The sequence below is a fragment of the Molossus molossus genome, unplaced genomic scaffold, assembly GCF_014108415.1.
Source record: "Molossus molossus isolate mMolMol1 unplaced genomic scaffold, mMolMol1.p scaffold_m16_p_1, whole genome shotgun sequence".
In the NCBI taxonomy this organism is placed as follows: domain Eukaryota; kingdom Metazoa; phylum Chordata; class Mammalia; order Chiroptera; family Molossidae; genus Molossus; species Molossus molossus.
Window position 1 is genome coordinate 173,956,381 of NW_023425344.1, and position 19,493 is coordinate 173,975,873.

The 19,493-nt window shown below is 37.9% G+C and overlaps 1 protein-coding gene across 3 annotated transcripts in view; it reads right to left on the minus strand.

The window, feature by feature from the left end:
• Nucleotides 1–1,639: 1,639 nt before the first annotated feature.
• LOC118638449 (rho GTPase-activating protein 11A-like) overlaps nucleotides 1,640–19,493 on the minus strand; it is a 34,065-nt gene continuing 16,211 nt past the window's right edge. Inside the window, exons 7-11 of one of the 3 annotated variants that reach the window (XM_036274328.1) lie at nucleotides 16,999–17,166; nucleotides 6,586–6,715; nucleotides 5,989–6,097; nucleotides 3,829–3,967; nucleotides 1,640–3,451 (exon numbers count right to left, since the gene is read on the minus strand). In XM_036274328.1, the coding sequence (XP_036130221.1) occupies nucleotides 1,875–3,451; nucleotides 3,829–3,967; nucleotides 5,989–6,097; nucleotides 6,586–6,715; nucleotides 16,999–17,166 (2,123 nt within the window). In that variant the 3' untranslated portion in view covers nucleotides 1,640–1,874. The remainder of the gene's footprint in view (nucleotides 3,452–3,828; nucleotides 3,968–5,988; nucleotides 6,098–6,585; nucleotides 6,716–16,998; nucleotides 17,167–19,493) is intronic. The other 2 variants (XM_036274320.1, XM_036274338.1) reach the window with 2 other exon arrangements.

A 19,493-nucleotide genomic window follows, 5' to 3' on the forward strand; every position in this document is an offset into this window, starting at 1 on the left:
ATGAGATTAGGAATATTAACTATTTTGTGTAAAAAAAAGTGAAAACAGATTCAATCAAGTCTAAAACTCAACTTTCCTGACTCTTTTTCTCCAATTACCATACCTCCAAGCTATTTGTGTCCAGCTAACAAAACTGGGAGTGGCAATGTGGGCAGGTTTTCATTTTCAATACCTCTCATTACTGATTCATCTCTCAGAAAAGCCACTAATTCGGGTGGTTTGTAGTTACTTTCCTATGCCTTCTTACTAAATTAGTCTTCCAATTCAACATTTTGCCCATCCCCATGGATAAAAAAGGACACTAACTGCATTTTTAAGTTGAAAAAATTTCTTTGAACCAGACAACATATATCTGAGTTTATAAATAATTTCTATCTCTACTACTATAAAATGCCATAAATACTAAAATGCATACCCAGTAAACACTACAAACCTGTTTTGATGTCAGATAAACATGTTTTGTTTTGTTTTATCCTCACCCGAGGACATTTTTGTATTTATCTTCAGATAGAGCGAGAGGGAAAGAGGAAGAGAGAGAAACATCAATGTGAGAGAGACACATGGACTGGTTGCTACCCACACGACCCCAACCGGGGCCAGGGACAAACTGCAACTGAGGAATGTGCCCTTAGCAGGAACCAAACCTGGGTCTCTCTGGTCCACAGGCCAATACTCTAACTGCTGAGCAAACCAGCCAGGGCAGATAAACATGTTTATGTCTACAGATTTTTACAATCTTCGTATAAGTCAAATATTTTGTAGTTCTGAGAAAGATTTGATTGCTAGGTAATGGATATAGAGACAGGAAATAGCTTTGAAATAAAAGATGTACTGTTATCAGAGAGAACTTTTCCTTAAAGATTTGTAACTTCTAATAATGTAAAATATAAATATAGATTTGCTTGACAATTTGGGTCAAATTCTAAAAGGTACTTTGAATTTCATTAGAGTCTCAGGCAAGTCATTTTTCAGAAAGTTATCTTTAATGTCTATGCTAAATAAATAACAGTCACACAAAGACAAAACCATCATGGGCTGTTGTTAAGAATCCATAGCATAAGAATCCAAGGTATATGTGGAGGTGCACCATTTCAAATTCTAGAATCAAGCATCTGCATATAAGAAATCACCTTGATTAAATTTTCAAAGGTAATTATTCCTCAATTTTAAATTCTATATTGGACAAAACAGATATGAATGTATTTGTGCAAATTAACTTTAAAAATATGGTGTGGCTTAAAAGTCATTAATTATTCTTGCATCATACTACATAAGCACACTTGAGTCATTATCCATTTTAGCCATTATTCTTAAGTGAATACCCTGTATACATCTACAGGCAATAGAAACCTAATTATTCTGCCCCAAATAGAAATAAAAGATTAAGATGCTATTGAAACAAATTAATTTCTAGGGATTTGGGTAAAGACAATAAATATTAATGTAATTCAAGAAATAAGATTTGCAAGGTTTATCTATTTCCTTTATATGCTAAACAGTTCTTGTAGAAACCTTATCTGACTTAGGAGAAATAACAGGAAATAAGACACAACTCATTCTTATTCCCATCACACTTAAGAAATAAAATTCATGCAATTTTCCAAAATTAATTTCTTATAAACCCAGTCTATAATTTCTTTTAAAAAGTAAAGTGTAACCTGTTTTAAGAGATCACAATAAAATTAAAAAGTTTTAAATATTACCAAAATTAAGAAAAACAAAGCAGTCAAGAATCCAAGCTGCTTGTGCAATGAGATTAAAAATCCATCACGTGACAATCATCCTGCGCTACAAATGAACACGTAGATCGCCTTACAAGCACATTGTCAACTGCTAATTTTATTTACATTAATGACAAGTATAACATTTACCAGTTACAAGTCTACAGGTTTACTTGTTGGTAGTAGCTGAGTTTTTCCAATAGGATTTTGTGGAGAACCTTTATACCAGACCCTTTCTCTTTCTGACGGTTTCCTAAGGACTCTGTTATTTATCCCAGGAGAAAAGACTGCATTATTATTTACAACAGGTTTTGATGTATCGTGATTTGTCAGATCCTCCAAGGGAACCTTAATTTGGCCATCAGATATCACTTTCTGTTTATAAACTCTGGCTGACCCAAGAGAAGCATTCATGGAGTCTGGGCGTCTCTTCATCTGTGAGAAAGATGTAGAAGGTAATTGCACGCTTGGTTTGGAAACTGCATCATTTGACTGTTCACATGATGTAGACTTCTGTTCTTTAGGACCTGACTGGGTACATGAAATTGCGGAATCTTGTAATGTACTTTCCATACAAGAGGAAAGAGCAACGTCACAGCTCACTGATTTAACCAGAGGAGAAGCAGCATCACCAAGATGCGCCAATTTGTGCCTTACTGGTTGTCTGTCATATTCCAACAAAGAATTAATTCTTCTGACAGACTGACGGACAGGCGTGCGCTGAAACTTAAGAGGTGATTTAACTTTTGTCCTATTTGGTTCATTTAAAGAAAGCTTATTAAACCACTGGATGTGGTCTGAGACCTTCCCATGTTCTGTTACTCGTACACCTTCAGAAACCCTTGCATCACACGCTGCCACGAGTGACTGCTGTTGAACCACCCTCTCAGGCCTCGGTTTTGACAAGCTGGTTCCATGACAGGTGATCTGCTCTGAGGAAGAGGCGTTAGCTGCATCCTCCCTAGAAGCTGTGCACTTCGGTAAGTGCTCTTCAACCATATTGTCCTCATTGAATTGAGTATTTAGTTTATCCCTTGGGGACTGTTGTGCTTTTATCTGCTCATCACTGGGCAAGTCTTGCTTACTTAAGTAATCATTTGGTATATCTGAATGGATGTTTTCGTCATGTTCCATCTTCATCTGAGTTGAGTAACATTTTATAGTTGTTTCTCTATCTAATTTTTGAGTTTGATGTAGTGATAAGTAACTTTCTGAAAAACTACTTTCACTTGTACTAGTGTAGTGTTCGTTTGATTTTATCACAGTCAAATCATTAGTTTCAAACAGATTTTCCCCTGGGCTATATGCTATAGAAGATGGTTCATTTAAATTTACTTTCCCCACATTACTTATTGATGACTGCCTATGACTTATCAGAGCATGAAGCTTACTTCCGGATTCAGAAAATGCTTTCTGAATTTTTACCAAAGTCTCTGTATTCAAGTCATTTTCATCTCCACTAAGAGAGCTTACAGTTACGCTGTTGTTATGCTCATTGTGTACATTAGAAGGGGTGAGTTCATATGAATGAATAGATGACTTTTCCATGATAATATCAGGCTCCAAAGAGTTTTCCACCTCAAGATTGCCCTCTATCGGAGAAGTTTCATTTGCTTCTATTTCTTGAAAACTTGAATTACTAGGTCCCATCCAAGACATTCGGTAGCTTGTTTCATCTCGTTGTTCTGGAGTTAGTAAGTTTTCTTCAGACTGACTGATCTTTTTTGAACCTAAAATAAAGCAGTTCAGGGTTTTTAACCATTTATATTTGACCTACTTTAAAAATATTATCCAAATACATGGTAAATAAAGGTACTAGGCATTTTATTTCAATAAATTCAAGATTTGTGTGAAAAGAAATAATTTTTAAATGTCAAACATTTCCATATTTATAAGTATCCTCCAACTGTTCACAAAAAATACATTGCCAAATCAAATATGAATTTTAAAATTTTAGAACAGTAAATTACTTAACATATTTTATCATTAAAAGAGCGATTAAAGGTTACGTGTCAATTAGATCACAATAAAGCTGGAAAATTTTATTTTTAAAAAGCAACTAAAGTAGGCTTTTTGGGTAAAACTTGTCATGTAAATGTACCTTTACCTTTCTTTGGTATTCTTTTGGTGATATCTGGGCTAAAAAGTAGACCTGTTTTTACAGATTCAATCCTATTTTTTAAACTTTGTTGATTTGCAAGTCGTCGACCAACATTTTCATGTCTTTTGACACCAGAACACCCATTCTGTACAGAAAAAAATTGAAACGTTTTGGTAAAAAATAAACCAGTTAATTTTCAAAATATTAAGACAACTGTAGTTATCAAAATCATCTACATATAGTTAAAAATGGTATATATGATTGAGAAACAATTTTATAGCAAACACAAATATATTTCTACATGCATGCTGATAAGAACTGTAAGCATTTAACCTGGCTATTAGTTGATATTTTATGATCCAAAATAAGAAACAACCTCACATATTCATTAACAACAAAAAAAGAGTCTGTGTCAAGGCCTATTCACAGTAGTGAAGAAAATGAAAAACAAACAAAAAAACAACCCAAGGCCAAAATCTTACCTTCATGGAATTTATATTATTGGTGGAGAGATTTAGACCAGAAAAAATAATCAGTCAATTACATAGTATAATATATAATACAAAAGACATAAAGTGCTATGTAGAAAAGTAGGGTAAGGAGGATATGAAGTGGTAAAGGGGTGTTAACTTTAAACAGAGTGATCGTGAGAAGGTAATTTGTGAGTAAAGAATAATGAGGGTGGGAGTCATGAATGTAAAAGGGGAAAAACATTCCAGGGAGAGGAAAATGCCAGTGCAGTTTCTGAGGCTGAAGCCAGGTCTGGCATATTTGTCCTTTTGCTTTTGTTTTTATTGATTTTTTTTTAGAGAGAGAGAGGGAGAGAGAGATAGAAATATCAATGTGAGAAACAATGATCAGCTGCTTCCTGCACGCCCCCTATTGGGCATTGAGCCTGAAAACCCAGGCATGTGCCCCAACTGGGAATTGAACCAGGACTTCTCAGTCCATAGGAAGATGCCCAATCCACTAAGCCACACCGGTCAGGCAAAGTCTGGCATATTTGCCCAACAGCAAGGAGGTAAAAGTGGACGAAGCTGAGTGGGCAAGGGGCAGTGACTGGATGAGGGCTCAGAAAGGGAGGCTGGAAACAGGTCATGTGCAGGGTTGCAGTCGATGGAAGAACTTGCTTTTTTCCTTCTGAACAAAGAAGTGACATGATTTAACTTGGGTTTTAAAAGGATAATTTCGGGTAGAGTACTGCGTAGAAGCAGGTAGACCGACTAACAGAAGCTTATTGCAAGTTCAAGATGACAGGACTTGGGAAAGTTAAAAATGTAATACTGGTGAAAATTGGTCTCAATATACGCAGAAAGCAGAAGTTAGACAGGATTCCCTAATGGTGTAGAAAGGGCGTGTGAGAGAAAGTGAAGAGTCAAGAATGCCTGCATGGTTTCTGACCTAAGTGACCGGAAGAATAAGTTGCCATAACTGAGACGGTGAAGACTGCAGGTAGAAGTGTGGTTGGGGGAAAGGGGCATAAATGGAGAAACAGAGGTAGTAAAGAAATGCAACTCAGAGCCCTATTTGGGACAGGCTACACTCTCCATGTCTACTAGACTGACATCTAAGTAGGCAGGTCAAGTAGGCAGATGTTACAAAATAGTCAAGTTGTTCAGAAAAGCACTCTAGGCTGGAGATAAAAACTTGGAAGTCTCAAATAAATATATGATGTTTAAAACTGATAATCATCTTTGAGTGAGTGGAGAGAGAAAAGAGAAGTCCAAGGATGAAGCTCTGGGCACTCCAATGCAAAGGAATTAGAACACTAACCGGTGAAGAAGGGAGAAAATCATGCGAGTACAGTGTCCTAGAAGCAAGAAAAGAAAGTATGCTGAAGAGGAGCAAGTGCTCAGCCAGGTCAGATGTTGCTAGTGGGTCAAGTCAAACAAGGACTGGTATTTGTCCAGAGGCTTTAGTGATGATAAATTCACGGGTGACCTTGATGAGAACAGTTGCTGTGAGTGCTGAGGATGAAAGCCTCACTGGACTCGATTTAAGCTGAGTAGAAAAGGAGGAACTAGAGAAAGGCAAGTGTAAGAGTTTGGTAAAACGAGAAGCAGAGAACGGGAAAGTAGCCAGAGGAAGGCAGCGTTGATAGTCTTTCAGCATCAAGTCTATAGCTTTATGCTAAGATGAACATCCATGAAAGGGTGAGACACTTACTATATCTTTGCTGCTTTTCCCCAGACTAAATTTCAAACGAAGTGATCTTCTAACTTTTTCTTTACGACTGATTTTAGGAGAGAAGCAGCCTGCTTTTCCTGATTCTGCCCTAAAAAGAGTGGAATTTAAAACGTCAGTTTATAGCAACAAAAAAAAACAAACCCTGGAGAAATGTTTGCAAAAAGAAATTTGAGACTGTCCAGAGCAAATCATACTGCTAGGAATTGAACAGAGTTAGAACTTCCTAAAATCAGTTAAGCTTTAAGATACCATACACAGACACATTGTATTTGCATACAAAAATTATTTTTCCTGTCTATCACAAGAGTTATTTATAAACCAGAATCATTAGAATAAACTAGCTTTCTAAATTAACCAGAAATTTAAATTATACACATCAACATGAAGTAGGATTTTAAGCAAGTGAACAACTCAAATTAAGAATCTTTCTCTAGAGAATATATAAAGGGCACCTGATTAATAAGGCAGAGAAATAAATCTTTAATTATGATTTTCTTGGTATAAAGACAAAATATTTTATTAGCTATATACACCAAATATTTATCCAATGAAAACAAAATGTCCTGAATAAATTACCTGCAAAGTTTTTTGCTTGCAATCCTTTTACTTCGCCTTGGCACATCTGCACTGATCAAATGATTTCCACTGGTGGCTACAGGAGAGAGTGAACTCTGAGATGAACCTTCTGGGCTTGTATCAAAGTGAACTATAAAAATAATCACATGTAATATGCTACACATATTTATTTTCTTTTTTAAAAATATAAAATATTAATAGTGATTATACTTAAAGCTGTAATTTCTACCCCTAAGACACAACAAAAATCATATAAATTCTGCTTAAAATTTCAGGGGCCAAATAACCCAACTCAACTAAAAAAAATATATATCAATTGTCTACTTTATAATGTCAATAACAGGTCAGATTATTGCTTCCACACTGGAGTTTTACTTTCAATTCGTGTAGGAATATAAGGGAGGAGTGGGCACTGTTGCTGACTGGAGAAAGACAAGCTTTCGAGACAGACAGCTGTCTCACCACTCACTAAATGTAAATGACTTTAGGTTCTGAAAACTGATTTCCATGGCAAATATAAATATTTCTGTAATGTATATAAAATGTCCAGTACAGTACCTGATCCATAATAATAATACTATTACTAAAAATAAACTATGAAAAAACAATTTAGAGTCTAAGTATCCAGTATGTACCTGGCTAGGCAAGTGCTGTCCAACTGACTCCAGTATAATTTGTCCATTATTTTTGGCAAAAAAGATGATCTATAACACACATCTAACCACTTGGCTACTGCCATGTTCCATGCTAAAAATTGGTGGGTACAACAGCTCATTTTGATCAAGTTATTTAACATTCTATCATGAAACTGACTATAAAAGAAATTAGAAAAAAAGTAAAATAGTTATGAACAAGAGCTCCCTATACATTTGACTTATATTTGAATCATACCCAGGATATACTTCACAAACATGAACCCTCTTACCTGTCATTGGCATTGATAAAGAATTCACATGAGTCTCCAGAGACATCCATGTTTTTCAGTCATAAAAACAGAAAATAATACAACCATTACAGTGACCTTGGGCTCTGTACATTTTAGAGGTCATTGTAATATATCCAGTGTGACCTAGGTAGCTTTATTCTAGGGCTGCAGTGATCACGAGGAGGCACGGCCAGAATACATGGCATAATGCAATAATGCAAAGTCATCAAACATATAACAAAAAAATTATATATAGGTACTCATGAAGTTTAGATAAACATTGTTGGCTTTATACATTTTTTAAAAAGCATTTTATAGATGGAATTCACCGAATTATGTGTGACAGTAGGGGGAAAAAAAGTTAAAATAATAGAATTACTGTTGCTAAACTAGTGAACTTTTTTTCTTTATTGATATTAGAGAGATAGAGCTAGAAACGATGATCAGAGAACATCAATTGGCCACCTCCTGCATGGCCCCCACTGGGGATCAGGCCCACAACCTGGGCATGTGACCTGACCAGGAATAAAACTGGCGACCTCTTAGTGCATGGGTCGATGCTCAACCATTGAACCATACCAGCCGGGCCAAACTTGTTAATTTCTTTATCAAAAAATTCACTGAGAACTCCAAAATAGCAACAGAGTGAATGGAAGCTATACAGACCATTTCCCAGGACCAAACTAGAAGTACAACTCAAAAACAAATCGTCCTGAAAAAGGAACCGAAAAGCAGCTTGTGAGGACCACATAACCAAGGACACTGAATCAATCCTGGTAGGAATTTGGAGGCACGAGAGGAGGGCTGAGAGCCCACAGACAGCAGCAATCTTAGCTGTGAGCAGCGCCCTGGGACACAGTGCTAAAATAGCCACAGCCACTCACCTAAGGCTCTGACAAAGGGAGGGTGGACTGGGCTGGAACTGTGTGGGACACTTGGGATTTGAAGGGCACTTAGAGCTTTTGCTGAGTTGCAGCCATGCAGGACAGTGGTCATCTTACTTCTTCCCAGGGCTCTGGGCAGAGGCTAGCAGTCCATTCCTTGGAGATTCAACGCCACCCAGGTGGGCCATTGAAATGCAAATTGAAGCTTATTAACAACCCATCTGCCCCACCCTCCTGCATATGCTCTTACCCTGAACACCAGAGGGAGTTTTTCATTCAACCAGGAACCCAATGCTCTTCAAGTAAACTTGACTAATAGCCTCCAGGCAAAACGCCAGAGGATAACTGAACATTCCTAGGATGGCAAATCTACCCAGGAAAGGAAGACTTCACAGTGGTGTTTAACATAGGTCCTCCAACGCTCATCCAAACCCAGTAGAGGGAGCCACAAACAGCAGAACACCAACACCCACAGGGAAAATTTAGCAGGCTCCAAAACCCACTGAGATAGCCAAATGGTGAAACAAAGAAACAATCGCAAATGAAAGAACAAGAGACTTCTACCAAAGATGAGATCAATGAGATGCAGTTAAGCAAGTTATGAGAGGTAGAGTTCAGAGCCATGATCTTGAGGAAGCTCCACAGCACGAGTAAGAACATCTACACCTTGAGTAAAGACACAGAAACATTGAAAATCAATCAATTGGAAATGAAAAACCACCAAGAAGAAATAAAGAATGACTTAGCAGAAATTAGGAACACATTGGAAGGACTACAAAACAGAGTAGAGAAAGCTGAGGACCAGATCAATGAATTAGAAGACACGGTAGAAAAAAAAAAAAAATCAACCAATCATAAAACCAAAAGGAAAAAAAAATTCAAAAATAGGAAGACAGCTTAAGAGACTGTGAGACAACTGGAAATATTCGCATCACAGGAGTCCCTAAAGAAGAAGAAAATGAGCAAGGGTTAAAGAATATATTTGAAGAAATAGTGACAGAAAACGTCCCTAATTTGGTGAAGAAAGAAGCCATTCAAGTTCAAGAAGCATGGAGAGCTTCAAGTAAGAAGAACCTAAATAGGCTCACACAAGACACATAAAAATTAAAATGCTAGAAATTAAAGACAAAGAGAGAATCCTAAAGGCAGCAAGAGATAAGCAACAGGTTACCTACAAAGGAACCCCCTTAAGGCTCTCAGCTGACTCCTCAACAGAAACACTACAGGGCAGAAGGGAATGGCATAAAGAAATCAAGGTCATGAAAAACAAGGATCTGAATCCAAGACTACTCTATCCAACAAGGCTATCCTTCAAAATAGAAGGTCAAATAAAGAGCTTCCCAGACAAAAAAAAAAAAAAAAAAAAAGGCTAAGGGAATACATTAACACCAAACCAGCACTGCAAGAAATGTTAAAAGGACTGCTGTAATTAGTAGAAGCTATAGAAAGAAAAATATAACCACAATAAACAAAAATGGCAATAAATAAGTATATATCAATAATCACCTTAAATGTAAATAGATTGAATGCTCCGATCAAAAGATAAAGAGTAGCAAATTGGATAAGAAAGCATGACTCATCTATATGTTCTTTACAAGAGACCCACCTCACAACAAAAGACTCAAATAGGTTGAAAGAGAAGGGATGGAGCAGAAAGGGAAAAAAAGCTGGGTTAGCAATACACATATCTGATCAAATAGATTTCAAAATGAAGGCCATAACTAGAGACAAAGAAGGCGAATACATAATATGGAAAGGATCTATCCAACAGGAAAATATAACCTGGGTACACATACATGCACCCAATAAGAGAGCATCAAAATATATTAAAAATCTTCTGGAGGACTTCAAAGAAGAAATCAATAGGAATACAATCACAGCAGGGGACTTCAACACCCCACTGACATCACTGGATAGATCCTCTAGACAAAAAATTAACAAGGAAACACAGACTCTAAATGAAGCACTAGAACAAATGGATTCAATAAATATCTACAGAGAATTATACCCCAAAACTACAGAATTCACATTCTTCTAAAGTGCACATGGGACACTCTCAAAGATAGACCACATTTTAGGACACAAACTTAGTCTCTACAAGTTCAAGAAGATTGAAATCATTATCAAGCATCTTCTCAGAGCACAATGGCATGAAACTAGAAATCAACTGCAACAAGAACATGCCAACATTTGAACACATGGAGGCTAAAGAGCATGTTATTAAACAATGAATAGGTTACCATGGAGATCAAGAAAGAAATTAAAAACTTCCTGGGAAGCAATAAAAATGAACAACAACTCAAAAATCTATGGGATGCAGCGATAGCAGTTCTGAGAGAAAAGTTCATAGCACTATAGGCCTACCTCAAGAAACAAGAAACATTTCTAATAGACTATATAATCTCACAACTTAAAGAAGCAGAAAGCAAACAAAATGAAAACCCCAGAGCAAGTAGAAGGAAGGAAATAGTAAAGATCAGAGCAGAAATAAATGACATAGAGACCAAAAAAACAATTCAAAGGATCAATGAAAGAGCTGGTTTTTTGAAAACATAAACAAGATTGATGGACCCTTAGCTAGACTCACCAAGAAATAAAGAGAACCCAAATACACAAAATCAGATATGAAAGAGGAGAAGTAACAACTGACACCACAGAAATACAAAAGATCGTTAACAACTACTATGAACAATTATATGGCAACAAATTCCACAATCTAAGCGAAATAGACAAATTTCTAGAAACACATAGTCTCCCAAAACTGGATTGGAATGAGAAAGAAAACTTGAACAGACCAATAACAACTAAGGAAATTGAAGAGGTAATCAAGATGCCCAGCAAACAAAAGCGCAGGCCAGGTCAGCTTCACGGGGGAGTTTTACCAAACATTCAAAGAACTAACACCCATTCTCCTCAAACTATTTAAAAAATTCAAGAAGGAAGATATCCAAAATTGTTTTATGACGCCAGCATAATTCTAATTCCAAAACCAGAAAAAGACACTACAAAGAAAGAAAACTACAGGACAATATCCCTGATGAACACAGATGCCAAAATCCTGAACAAAATACTAGCAAATCGGATCCAGCAATACATCAAAAAAATTATTCACCATGACCAAGTGGGATTCATCCCAGGGATGTAATGCTGGTACAATATTTGCAAATGAATAAATGTGATACACCACATAAACAAAATGAAAGATAAAAACCACATGATCATATCAATAGATGCTGAAAAAGCATTTAACAAAATCCAGCACCCATTTCTGATAAAAATGCTCAGCAATGTGGGAATAGAGGGATATCTCAACGTAATAAAAGCCACATATGAAAAGACCTACAGCCAACATCATACTCAATGAACAAAAACTAAAAGCACTTCACTTAAGAACAGAAACAAGATAGGGATGCTCACTTTCGCCACTATTATTTAACATAGTACTGGAAGTCTTAACAATCAGACAAGAAGAAAAAATAAAGGATCAAAATTGGAAAGGAGGAAGTGAAATTGTCATTAATCACAGATGACATGATACTATACATAGAAAACACTAAAGACTCCATCAAAAATCTACTAGACTTAATAAATGAACTTGGCAAGGTAGCAGGATACAAAATTAACCTCAAGAAATCGACAACACACTTATACACCAATGATAAATTCACAGAAAGAGAAACTAAGAAAACAATCCCATTTACCATCACAGCAATAAAATTAAGATACTAGGAATAAACTTAAGCAAAGAAGTAAAGGACCTATTTGCAGAAAACTACAGGACATTGAAAAAAGAAATAGAGGAAGATACAAAAAAGTGGAAACACATACCTTATCCATGGATTGGAAGAATTAACATCATTAAAATGTCCATGTTACCCAAAGCAATCTGTAGATTCAATGCAATCCCCATCAAAATACCAATGACACATTTCACAGAACTAGAACAAATACTTCAAAAGTTCACATGGGAAGACTTCCGGTTAAGATGGCGGAGTAGGTAAACGCGGAATCCCGTCCTCCCACAACCACATCAAAGTTACAACTAAACTACAGAACAACTATCATTCAAAACCGCCTGAAATCAAACTGAATGGAAGTCCTACAACTACGGAATTAAAGCAGCAGCCACATCCAGACTGGTGGGGGCAGAAGCGCCAGGGGCAGAGGCGGAGGGACTGGTCCCACACCCAAGTGTGGCGGATAAAAATCAGGAGGCTCCCTCGGCTGGGAAGTTCCTTCCTGAGGACTGAGGGGTCCCCATCCCACACCAGGTGCCCCGCTCAGGGTTCCAGTGCCAGGAAGAGAAGTCCCCATAACTTCTGGCTGGAAAAACCAGCGGAAACTGAGGCTCAGGGAGGCTGAAGCGGCTGGAGCCCCAGGCAGCTCCTTAAAGGGCCCGAGCACGGACTTATCGGACTCACTCCCTCTAAGCTTGGAGGGGAGGCAGCTCGAGGGGCAGCAGAGACATACAGGGAAGAACTGAGCTGTTTGGCCCTGGAGCGAGGGCTGGAGAGGGGGCTTTCTCAGGGACAAACGTGCTGTAAGAGGCCTTTGTTCCTTTGGTGAGCCCTTCCCTGAGGCGGCAGACAGTCTCCATATCTGGGACTCCAGCAACCTGGCTCACACTGGTAGCCCCGCCCTGGAGACTCCCTGAGGCCCCGCCCCGCCCCACCCAACTTTCAAGCCCACCCAAGCTGTTGCCAGTTGCTTAACCATTCGATTGGCCGGTCTTGGATCCTGCTTCAGGTTTTTCCTAAATTCTTTCGAACGAGCAGCATCTGGTCTCAGCCAGCCCCATACCTCTCGTTAAGTAATATACTGAAACAAACACAGGGAGGCAGCCAAAATGAGGAGACAAAGAAAAAGGTCCCAAATGAAAGAACAGAACAAAACCCCAATAAAAGAACTAAGCGAAATGGAGATAAGCAACCTAACAGATACTGAGTTCAAAATATGCTTATAAGGATGCTCAATGAACTTAGTGAGAACCTCAGTGAACTTAGGGAGGGCCTCAAGAGCATAAAAAAGGACCAGTCAGAATTCATGGATACACAGTTAGAATTGAAGGAGGCATTAACTGAAATAAAGAATAATTTACACAGCTTCAATAATAGAGTACGTAAATCGAAGGACCAAACCATCGATTTGGAATATAAGGAAGCAAAAAACGCCCAATCAGAACAGCAAAAAGAAAAAAGAATCCAAAAAAATGAGGATAGTGTAAGGAGCCTCTGGGACAACTTCAAGCATGCCAACATTCGCATCTTGGGGGTGCCAGAAGGAGAAGAGCGAGAACAAGAAATCGAAAACCTGTTTGAAACAATAATGGCAGAAAACTTTCCTAACTTGGTGAAGGAAGCAGACTTACAAGTCCAGGAAGCACAGAGAGTCCCAAACAAGATGAACCCCAAGAGGCCCACACCAAGACACATCATCATCAAAATGCAAAAGGTTCAAGACAAAGAGAGAATCTTAAAAGCAGCAAGAGAAAGGCAGCTAGTTACCTACAAGGGAGTTCCCATTAGGCTGTCAGCTGATTTCTCAAAAGAAACTTTGCAGGCCAGAAGGGAGTGGCAAGAAATATTCAGAGTGATGAAAAGCAAGAACCTACAACCAAGATTACTCTGTCCTGCAAAGCTGTCATTTAGAATCGATGGCCATATAAAAACTTTCCCAGAGAAGAAAAAGTTAATGGAGTTCATCACCACCAAACCATTATTATATGAAATGATGAAGGGTCTTTTTGAAGAAAAAGATAAAATATATGAACAAACAAAATGGCAATGAATACATATCTATCGACAATGGAATCTACAAACAAAATGAACAGGTAGAACAGAAACATTCTCATAGATACAGAGAACATTTTGTTGGTTGCCAGATGAGAGGGGGGTTGGGGGAATGCGTGAAAAAGGTGAAAGAATTAAGAAGTACAAATTCATTGCTAGACTGACAAACCTTAAAGGGAAAGGGGATGGGGGGGTGGGAAGAAATAAACCAAAGAACTTATATGTATAACCAATGGACACAGACAATAGTGTGGAAAAAGGTGGGAGGGGGGCGGGAGTGGGGAGGAGGGGGTCAATGGGGGAAAAAATGTGGAACATCTGTAATACATTTTACATCCAATAATAAAGATTTTAAAAAAATAAAAAAGGGAAAAAAATAAAATAAAAAATAAGTTCACATGGAACCAAAAAAGACCCCAAATGGCCACAGCAATCTTGAAAAAGAAGAACAAAGTAGGTGGGATCACAGTACTGGATATCAGGTTATACTACAAAGCTAATGTGATCAAAACAGCCTGGTACTAGCACAAGAGGCATATAGACTAGTGGAACAGAACAAAGAACCCAGATATTGACCCAAGACATTATGGTCCCTTAATATTTGACAAAGTTGGCAAGAGCATACAATGGAGTAAATACAGCCTCTTTAATAAATGGTTTTGGGAAAACTGGACAGCTACATGCAAAAAATGAAACTAGACCATCAACTTACACCATACACATCAATAAACTCAAAATGGATAAAAGACCTAAATGTGACTCATGAATCCATAAAATCCTAGAAAAAAATGTAGGCAACAACATTTTGAACAACATACGCAGAATTTCCACTGATACATCACCTAAGGCAACAGAAACAAAGGAGAAAATGAACACATGGGACTACATCAAACTAAAAAGCTTCTGCACAACAAAAGAAACAACCATCACAATGGAAAGGGAATCCACTGTATGGGAGAGCATAATTGCCAATGAGACATCAGATAAGGGGTTAATTTCCAAAATATATAGAGTGTTCATACAACTCAACAAAAGGATGACAAAGAACCCAACACTATGGTGTTATCTCAAAAAATTAAAAATTGAATTCACATTTGACCCAGTGAATCTCACTTCTGGGAATATACTCTAAGAAGCCTGAAACACCAATCACAAAGAATATATATTCCCCCATGTTCATAGCAGCACTATTTAAAAGAGCTGAGATCTGGAAACAACCCAAGTGCCCGTCAGTAGGTGAGTGGATAAGAAAGCTGTGGTACATATACACAATGGAGTGCTATGCAGCTATATGAAAGATCTCTTATCCTTTGAGACGACATGGAGGGACCTGGAGAGTATTATCCTCAGCAAAACAAGCCAATCAGAGAAAGACAAATATCACATGATCTCACTTATTTGTGGAATATAATGAACATAACAGTCTGAGGAACAGAGTAGACCCAGAGATGTGGAAGTAGGGTACAGACTGACAATCCTCAGAAGGGGGGGAGAGGGAGGAGGGAAGAGATAAACTACAGCACTGATATGCATGTACATATAACTGATACACATGAACAACAAAGCTGGGGATGGGGTCGGGGGGATAGGGAGGAGGTTGTCAATGGGGAAAAAAGGAGAAACATCTGTATCAAAAATAAATTAAGAAAAAAATAATAATAATAATAATAATAAATTCCCTGATCAAGCAGGCTCATACTAATCTTACCATAACACAGGAATGTTTAACCTATTTTGGGGAAGGTTAGAGAGAAAGAATCAACAGGTTCATTCATGAGGAAGGTGTTGTAATGTTAAGAAGCAAAGGCTGGTAGAACCACAGTTCACAAGTGCCATTTGGAAAAAGTCCTTCAAAGTGGAAAAGCCTTTAAATTTTAAAACAACAAAGTTACTTTGAAGAAGTTAGCCGTCTTCAACTTCCCAATCTAAAAAAGCTACAAGCAATGCGTCAGAGGTCTTATTATTACACATTAATAAACCATAGAGAATCTGTGAAGGATCACAGAGAACAAATTGCTATTCTGTTCAATTTCTAATAAAACAAACAAGAAAAATATAAAGGATCTGGAAGACATGCTACAAAAAACAGTATTAAAAAACTTTTTAAAGCTTTTATAAAAGCTAATTGAGCATAAAACATTAAAAACGTTTACCCCCTCCCCCAAACGCAACCCTCGATAGTTACTCTAATGGCAATACCCCCACTCTGGATTCAGAGATGATCTAACTTCAGACAACCTGAACTCAACAGAAGACAGCAATAAAGCTATAGCTATAGATCTAGAAGTAGCTAAAGTAGAATAAGGATGTCCAGTCACATAAAACCTGAGCAGCAATGCTATGCATAGAAGCTCAGACCCACCCTCTGAGTTATTTCTATTAAGTTTCAATGGGCATGGCCATAAAACACATACATGTCAATTATACTGACCAATGTATTTTAAAATTTAAGGGAGTTTATAAAACATCAGATTTCATAAAAAATAAAGTTCTGGCCTTGGCCAATGTGGCTCAGTTGGTTGAGCATCATCCTGTTCACTAAACGGTTGCCAGTTCAATTCCCAGTAAGGGCACATGCTTGGGTTGCAAGCTAGATCCCAAGGAGGGGTTTGTGGGAGGCAGCCGATCAATGTGTTACTCTCATATTGATGTTTCTCTCTCTCCCTTCCTCTCTCTCTAAAAATAAAAGATCTTTTAAAAAAATATAAATAAAGCCCTGGCTCCTCAAGGGTGTATTAATATGAAATAGCACTTTGCCTAGAACAGGAACTTACATTAATGTTTACAACTCAATTACATAAATTATATTTGCTACCTGATACTGGTGTAGAACTGGTACTGAAGAGATTACTTGGCAACAACTCAAAGTTAAAATTGTGCTTGATGGATTTCCTTTTCTTACTTGAGCAACCATGAGAAGAATCTACTGGCAGTTTGCGCTTAGCATTTGGTGTAAGAATCACTGGTGATATAGACAGCTGGGCTGAAAAAAATAGAAAAACAATTTATTGTTTCTCCACAATGTCGATAAAATAAAAAGCTTTATAAATTTATTCTTATAAGGCTATTACTTAGGACTAAACAAAAAATGGAGTGATATGTTTACATTATCAAATACGTTATATAACTAAATTAATACCATGCAATTCCATAAAATAAAAATAGGCAAGTTGCAAAGAGGCAAGATTCTTAAAACTAGTAATTTAAACCAAATGGACTAAAAGATGAGTATAACTCACAGTAAAGAATATTAACATAAGAAAGAAAATTATAATCAAGGAGTTAAAACAAAAACTGATCTAAATATTTGTTTTTCATTATAACTGAGTATTACCCAGTTAATTTATTCAATCTGGAAAATAAAATAAATGATTATATTGCCTGTTACTGGGCTAAATAATTTCAGCCATAAGCAAACCAAGATAAAATTTTGTAACACACAAATGGCGGTGGAGTGAATGGAAGTTACACAGACCATCTCCCAGGACCAAACTGAAATTACAACTAAATTAAAGACAAATAATTGGGAAAAGCCAAGAGAAAATCAGCTGGAGAGAACCCATATAACCAGGGACAGGAAGAGGACACCAAATCAAGCCTAGTAGGAACTGTGGAGGCATGAGAGGTCAGGCTGGGAGCCCACAGATAGCAGCTATTTTCGCTGTGAGCAGTTACCTTGGGGTTAAAATCCCAAGTAGGCTGCACAGAGCAGAGGGCCATGTCAGAGGACCAAATAAGCTACAGCCACTCATCTTGGGCTCTGGCCGAGGGAGGCTAGACTGGACTAGAACAGTGTGGAGAAACACAAGAGTTTGGGGCACTGGGAGGGCACTGGGAGTTTTGTGCTCAATCACTCCATCACAGGACAGAAGCTGGTCTTACTCAAAGAGCCCCTTCCCAGACCCCCAGGGAGAAGCAAAAGCCCCTCCCTCAGGACTTTATCACCACAGGGCCAGGCCAGAGCAATGCAAATTGAGGCTAATTAACAGCTAGAGACAGCCAGCAAGCATCTGTCCCACTGGCTGGCAATGCTTTTACTCTAAACACCTAGCGATATTTTCATTCATCTGAGGGCTACCCCCCAAGGCTCATCAACTAACTGAGACTAATGGCCTGCAGGCAAAAGCTAGAGGAAAATGAACCTTTGATTGGCCTGCAAAGCTACCCAGGAAACTAAGACTTAACAGTGGTGTTTCACGTGGGTCCTCCCACATTCATCCAAACCCAGTATAGGGAGCCACAAACAGCAGAACACCAACACCCACAGGGAAAATTTGGCAGGCTCCCAAACCCACTGAGACAACCCAAATGGTGAAACAAAGAAACAAATCCCAAATGAAAGAACACTAGAACTCTACTGGAGATAAATGAAATGCAGTTAAGCAAGCTTTCAGAGTAATGATAATAAGGAAGCTCAACAGCATGAGTAAAGATACAGAAACATTAAAAACGAACCAACTGGAAATGAAGAATGACATAGCAGAAATAAAGAACACATTGAAAGAAATAAGCAGCAGAGTAGAGGCAGCCGAGGACCGGATCGGTGAATTAGAAGACAGGGTTGAAAAAATCACCCAATCAGAAAACCAAAAAGAAAAAAATCAATGAGACGCAAAAACATTCGCATCATAGGAGTGCCCAAAGAAGAAAATGAGGAAGGGCTAGAGAATATATATGACGACATATTGACAGAAAACTTCCCTAACTTTGTGAAGGAAAAGGCATATAAGTTCAAGGACAGAGGGCCCCAAGTAAGAAGAACCCAAAGACACCCACACCAAGACACATAAGAATTAAAATGCCACAAATTAAAAACAAAGAGAGAATCCTAAAGGCAGGAAGAGATAAGTAACAGGTTACCCACCAAGGAACCCCCATAAGGCAAACAGCTGACTTCTCAACAGAAACACCACAGGCCAGAAGGGAATGGTGTGAAGTAATCAAGGTAATGAAAAACAAGGATCTGAATCCATACTACTCTATCCAACAAGGTTATCATTCAAAATAGACGGTGAAATAAAGGGCTTCCCAGACAAAAAAAGGCTATGGAAATATATTAGCACTAAACCAGCACTCCAAGAAATGTTAAAAGAACTGATGCAATAAGCAGAAGAAACAGGAAGAGAAACAACCATAATGAACAAAAATGCCAATAAATAAGTACATATCAATAATAACCTTAAATGTAAATGGATTAAATGATCCAGTCAATACACAGAGTAGCTGAATGGATAAGAAAGCATGACTCATATACATGTTCTTTACAAGAGACCCACCTCACAACAAAAGACACATAGGTTGAAAGAAAAG